The 6,352-nt window shown below is 65.1% G+C and overlaps 1 protein-coding gene across 1 annotated transcript; it reads right to left on the bottom strand.

The window, feature by feature from the left end:
• Positions 1-658: 658 nt before the first annotated feature.
• HAPLN2 (hyaluronan and proteoglycan link protein 2) lies at positions 659-6,331 on the bottom strand. The gene is made up of 9 exons (XM_038768511.1): positions 6,231-6,331; positions 5,109-5,280; positions 4,788-4,885; positions 4,311-4,423; positions 4,235-4,251; positions 3,748-4,123; positions 2,719-2,835; positions 2,393-2,578; positions 659-1,707 (listed from the first exon to the last, which is right to left on the bottom strand). Exons 1-9 carry the CDS (start codon positions 6,329-6,331, stop codon positions 1,403-1,405), a joined length of 1,485 nt encoding a protein of 494 aa, XP_038624439.1. The 3' UTR covers positions 659-1,402.
• Positions 6,332-6,352: the final 21 nt, after the last annotated feature.

Genomic DNA, 6,352 nt, shown 5'->3' with positions numbered 1-6,352 from the left:
AGGGAAGGGAGCTGAGAGGGGTTTTCTGGTCCCGAGGACGGCCCTCAAGTCTCAGGCCTCTGCCTGGCAGGGCGTGTACTGGCGGGAGAGGGGCCACTCTGCTCCCACCCAAGACCCCCCAGGAAGACACGTGGCTGCCTGGGACTGACACCCAGCCTGGCTGTTACAGGGGCTTGTCGGAGAGGAGCCATGAAGGCCCCATCTCTTCCTGCCCACACTCTCTCCAGCATCATTCATTCATTAAATCATATTTATTGAGCATTTACTGTGTGCAGAGCACTGGACTAAGCGCTTGGGAGAGTATAATACCACAATAAACGGACACATTCCCTGCCCACATCGAGTTTACAGTCTAGAGGGAGGAAGACAGGCATTAATATAAATAAATAAATTACAGATATGGAGAGAAGCGCCGGCAGGGCCGGGAGGGGGGATATCCCCCACCATTCTCCATAGTCTGCCAGCTCATCAGGGACACATGCACCCACAAACCCACACCCACACACGAACACATCCTCTCCACACCCCCCTCCCCCAACCCCAGGAAAGGTGGCGTCTGTGGGATAGCGATTTAATTCATTCATTCATTCAATAGTATTTATTGAGCGCTTACTGTGTGCAGAGCACTGTACTAAGCGCTTGGAAAGTACAAGTCGGCAACATATAGATCAGCTCTTCTAGGCCGGACACCAGGCTGGTGATGGGACCCGGCAAGAGGGTAAACAATGGTATTTATTGAACACTTTCCTGTGTGCTGAGCACTGTACTAACAGCTTGGAAAGTACAAGTCGGCAACATACAGATCAGCTCTTCCAGGCCGGACACCAGGCTGGAGATGGGGTCCGGCAAGAGGGTAAACAGTGGTATTTATTGAACACTTTACTGTGTGCTGGGCACTGTACGAACAGCTTGGAAAGTACAAGTCGGCAACATACAGATCAGCTCTTCCAGGCCAGACACCAGGCTGGAGATGGGGCCCGGCAAGAGGATAAACAATGGTATTTATTGAACACTTTCCTGTGTGCCGAGCACTGTACTAACAGCTTGGGAGAGTACAAAAGAACAGTTGTTGGCCAAGTTCCCGATCCACACTCTAGAGGGGAAATCTCCACAAGGTATCACTTGCCTCCTGTCCTCCCGACAGTAGTGGAACTGGATTCCTGACAAGAAGAGGTGGGGGCTCTATCGGCTCTCCTGTCTACACCGTTGGGCAGTGCGGGCAAGGGGAGCCGGGGGTCTTCCTGAGCTGGTGGAGTTTCTCCTGAGCAGGCAGTGTAGACACCTCCCCCTCCACACACACACACAAGGCAGATTGGAGACCGGAGAGGCGTAGCCTGGGCCTCCGGCTGCTGGTGGGGATGGGGTGGGGGGTAGCGGGGCCTTCAGGGTGGGAGTCCGGGGCTCAGAGGTCAGGGGTCGTCAAGGGGGTCTCGGCGTAGCAGTAGGCGCCGTAGGCGGGCAGGTGCGGGCGGGGGAAGCCGAAGCTGCGGACGCCCGGGTCCTGGTCTCCGCCGCAGCGGGGCCGGGGGTCGGTGATGGGGAAGCGGACGCTGCCGTCGGCCAGCCAGCCCCCGTCGCACCGATCCAGGCCGGCGAAGCGCCAGGCCGCGTACAGCTGCCCCACCAGGGCCAGCGAAGCCCCCCGAGCCCCGCAGGCCCGCCCCGCCTCCGCCAGGGTCAGCCGGCCCGGGATGAACGTCACCCGGCCTGAGGGGGGCACGGGGTCGGGCGGGGGGGCCCAGGGGGAGGGGGGCACGGGGCCGGGGGAGGGGGACACAAGGCCGGGGGAGAGGGACACAAGGCCGGGGAGGGGGACACAAGGCCGGGGGGCCGGGGGTGAGGGGGACAGGAGGCCGCGGGTGAGGGGGACAGGAGGCCGGGGGAGGGGGACACGGGGATGGGGGCCAGGGGGACACGGGGATGGGGATGAGGGAGACACGAGGCCGGAGGGCCGGGGTGAGGGGCACACGGGGATGGGGGCGAGGGGGACACGGGGATGGGGATGAGGGGGACACGGGGATGGGGATGAGGGAGACACGAGGCCGGAGGGCCGGGGTGAGGGGGACACGGGGATGGGAGCGAGGGGGACACGGGGATGGGAGCGAGGGGGACACGGGGATGGGGATGAGGGAGACACGAGGCCGGAGGGCCGGGGTAAGGGGCACACGGGGCCGGGGGTGATGAAGGGGACACGGCGCCGAGGGGCAGGGGACACGGGGCCGGGGCGAGGGGGACGCGGGAAAAGGAGGTCAGGAAAAGAGGAATGGGAAGGAAAAGGGGTCGGTATTCCAGGTATCCCCCTGCTCTCCCCGCCCCCTACTCTCAACCCCCCAGCGCCCCCCGCCCGCTCCGCGCCCCCGGTTCCACCACCCCCCGACCCCCTCGGTCCTACCGGTCAGCGAGGAGGTGAAGCAGAAAGCGTCGAACCGGTCCCGTCGGGGGTCGCGGGGCCCGTAGACTCGGATGCCGGGGGGCAGCCCGGGACCCCCGCAGGCCGCGCGGCTCTCCAGGACCGGGTAGCGCACGGAGCCGTCCCGCAGCCAGCCCGCCCCGCACCAGTGCAGACCCTCCGTCCACGCTGCGCCGCGTTCACGGGGAGGGAGGCGTCAGAGGGGCGGGGGAGCCGGGACACCCAGGTCCCCCACCTCTCCGCCCGCCCGCCCCCGGCCAGGTGCCCGACGGGGACCCCGGGCCCCCCGGGCCCCCCGCCCCACTCACCCCGATAGAGCTGGTCGGCCGAAGCCAAGCGCCCATCTTGGCGTTCACAGGCCTCCTCCGCCTGGGCCAGGGTCAGCTGGTAGCGGCCGCCGCGGGGCTGGTAGGGGAACACGACCCCTGCGGACCCCCGGCCCGGGGGGCGGGTTTGAGGGAGGGGACATGGGGGCCCGGAACTCCTCGGGGCCCCGACGTCCGTTCTCCCGCCCGACGACCCCCAGGCCCTCAGCCTAGGCTGCCCCCCCGCAAGCTGCCCCCTGCCCTCTGCCCCCCCAGGCTGTCCCCTGCCCTCTGCCCCCCAGGCTGCCCCCTGCCCTCTGGGGCTGCCCCCTGCCCCACCCCCCGAGGCTGCCCCCTGCCCACGAGGCTGCCCCCCACTCACCTCCTCCAGGAGGCCTTCCCAGACTGAGCCCCCTCCTTCCTCTCCCCCTCGCTCCCCTCTCCATCCCCCCCCGTCTTGCCTCCTTCCCTTCCCCACAGCACCTGTATGTATGTTTGTACATATTTATTACCCTATTCATTTTACTTGTACATATCTATTCTATTCATCTTATTTTGTTAGCATGTTTGGTTTTGTTCTCTGTCTCCCCCTTCTAGACTGTGAGCCCACTGTTGGGTAGGGACCGTCTCTACATGTTGCCAACTTGTAATAATAATAATGATGGTATTTGTTAAGCGCTTACTATGTGCAAAGCACTGTTCTAAGCTCGGGGGGGGGGGCGGACACAAGGTGATGAGGTTGTCCCATGTGGGGCTCACAGTCTTAATCCCCATTTTACAGATGAGGTAACCGAGGCTCAGAGAAGTTAAGTGACTTGCCCAAGGTCACACAGCAGACACGTGGCGGAGCTGGGATTCGACCCCATGACCTCTGACTCCAAAGCCAGTGCTGTTTCCACTGCTTCCCTACTTGTACTTCCCGAGCGGTTAGTCCGGTGCTCTGCACACAGTAAGCGCTCAATAAATCCGATCGATCGATCGATCGATTGATCGCCCCCTGTCTCCCGAGGCGGCCCCCCGCTCTCCCCTCACCCTCCAGCTCCAGACTGAGCCCGACGCTCTCGTCGTCCAGGCCCAGGACGAGTTGGCAGCGGAAGCGTCCCGGGTCGCCCAGCTGCAGCGGCCCGAGGACCAGGGACATGTCGAGCCGGTGGCCCCGGCGCAGGCGGGCTCGGCCGCCCAGGGCTCCGTAGGGCCGGGTGGCCAGCTGGGCGGCGCCGGACCCGCGGCCGGCCAGCACCAGGACCAGGCTCTCGGACGCCCGGGCCGCGTCCACGCGGCTCCAGCGCACGGCGAATCCCCCCGGGGGAGCCACCCCCAGCACGCACGGGAGGGTCGCGGAGCCCCCCCCGACGGCCCCACACCTCCTCCCGCACAGGGCGGAGCAGGTAGCGGGGTTGCGGGGAGCCTGGAGCCGGGGAGACGCGGGGGTCAGAGGGGGCCGCGGCCTTGGGCGGGGGGGGGACCCTTCCTTCCCACTCCCTCCTCCTCCCAGCCCGGGGAGACCCCCCATCCCCACCCCGACCCCCTGGGCCACTGTCCGGGGCGCGGCGAGGACAGGACGGGAGAACCGAGGGGCGACCGTCGGGCCTCACCTGCCGTCGACGAGGCCTCGGGGAGGAGCGGGGAAGCCGAAGGCGTCAGGAGCAGGAGCAGGAGGAGGGGGCGGTGGGCGAGGACGGGGCGGCAGGACATGGTGGGAGACCGGCTAAGGGACCCTGGGGGTCCGTCCCCCCCAAGAGAGAGGCCGGGGGGATCCGGCGAGGCAGGGGCAGGGACCTCCGGACCCTGGAGGATGACCCCTAAGTAGGCTGATAACAGACAGATCCCCGAAGATCTCCAAGGCCCCTTACCTGCACACAGTAAGCGCTCAATAAATATGATTGATTGATTGATTGACTGAGGAAGGGGTCAGAGGGGCTCAGAGAGGGTGAGGCTTGGTTGCGGGCCACACAGCGAGGGGCCACAGGCTTTGGGGGCCGGGGGCGTCCGGCCCGTCAAGGCGCTCGGCCAGGCCGCAGGGCCAGGCCGCCGCCCGCCGAGGCTCAGCGGGCCCCGAGAGGGGAGGTTACCGCTCCGGAGACACACAGCGGGCGCGGGGGCGGGGGGCGGCGGCCCGGACCCTCGAGGGGTCGCGGACCGGGGGCGGGAACAGGGACCCGGGGGAGGCCTGGAGGGGATAAACAGCCGCCGGAGGAAGGGGCCTCCGGGGGGCCGGAGGCAGGGGCGGGGATGGGGACGGCCGAGGTGGAACAGGAGGGGAAACTGAGGCACGGGGGGCGCGGCAAACTCCGCGGACAGGCCGGGAGCTCCAAGGAGCTTGGGTATCGCGCCTGCCGCCGTGACAGGGGTCAGGCCGTAGCCCCCTCCCGCAAGTCGAGGTGCCCCCCTACCTGGCCGGGTGGGTGCCCCTCCCGCTGCCTGGGAGCCGCGGGCTGGCGGTGGGCGGCCTTCCGCTCCCTCACCCCGGCCCCGCCCGGCCGCGGGACAGAGCCACGCATTGTCCCCCCGCCCGCCCCCCCCACCCCCCCCCGGCCCACGGGAGACACGACGCGCTTTCTCCGCCTGCGGAGCGCCGGAGACGGCGGGACCAGAACCGCATCAACAGCCGGGCCGGGCCGGGAGGGAGATGGGGGGTGGTGGGGTGGGGGGCGGGAAAGGGAGGGTTAAAGAGGGACACCCAGATACAATGGATCGACAAAGCGGGGAAGCCAGAGAAAGTGTCAGCAGTGGCAAAAGAAGATGTGAAGATAGGATTCTTGCGTGCCCTTGTGTGGGTTGTAGCACTGAATGGGACGGCTTGCCTATCTGGGGGTGGGTCGTGTCACTGTGTCAGTTTGAATGTCACCGGGTGCCCGTGTGTGTGTTGTGCTACTGAGTGTGTCGGTTTGTGGATCACTGCGTGTCCATGTGTGTGTCATGTTACTGTCAGTTTGCGTGTCACTGCATGTCCGTGTGTGTCATGTCACTGACAGTGTCAGTTTGCCTGTCACTGCGTGTCCTTGAGTGTGTTGGTTTGTGAGTCACCGCATGCCCTTGTGTGTGTGTGTCTTGTCACTGACTGTCACTTGGCGTGTCGCTGTATGTCCGTGTGCGTGCTGTGTTACTGTGTCGGTTTGCGGGTCACCGCGTGTCCTTGTGTGTGTTGTGTCACGGGGTGTGTCGGTTCGTGGGTGACTGTGTGTGACCCGGGCCTGGAGGGCTGTCCCTCCCTCCGCGCCCCGCCCAGCCTGGGGTCAGTGGCCGTGGCCACTGTGATCCGAGTCAATCAATCAATCAATCGTATTTATTGAGCCCTTACTGTGTGCAGAGCACTGTACTAAGCGCTTGGGAAGTACAAGTTGGCAACATACAGAGACAGTCCCTACCCAACAGTGGGCTCACAGTCTAGAAGGGGGAGACAGAGAACAAAACCAAACATACTAACAAAATAAAATAAATAGAATAGATATGTACAAGCAAGATAAATAAATAAATAAATAAATAGAGTAATACATATGTACAAACATATATACAGGTGCTGTGGGGAGTCCATCGGGGGCGAGGCGGCAGCCCGGGCCCCCGCGGTGGCGCGGTCCGTGGCTCGGCCTCTGTGGGCGCCCGCCCGTCGGTCCATCCGTCCGGCCCCGTGTCCGTC

Source organism: Tachyglossus aculeatus, chromosome Y4 (genome assembly GCF_015852505.1).
Source record: "Tachyglossus aculeatus isolate mTacAcu1 chromosome Y4, mTacAcu1.pri, whole genome shotgun sequence".
Lineage (NCBI taxonomy): Eukaryota > Metazoa > Chordata > Mammalia > Monotremata > Tachyglossidae > Tachyglossus > Tachyglossus aculeatus.
This window is presented reverse-complemented; position numbering and strand designations above follow the sequence as displayed.

Excerpts from the sequence above, each read along its gene's own strand:
- HAPLN2 (XM_038768511.1), bottom strand. The coding sequence starts at position 6,331 with ATGGACCGACGGGCGGGCGCCCACAGAGGCCGAGCCACGGACCGCGCC. Across the intron at positions 2,579-2,718 it reads GGCCGACCAGCTCTATCGGG|CGTGGACGGAGGGTCTGCAC; the intron begins GTGAGTGGGGCG and ends AACGCGGCGCAG. Across the intron at positions 1,708-2,392 it reads CTTCACCTCCTCGCTGACCG|GCCGGGTGACGTTCATCCCG; the intron begins GTAGGACCGAGG and ends TGCCCCCCTCAG.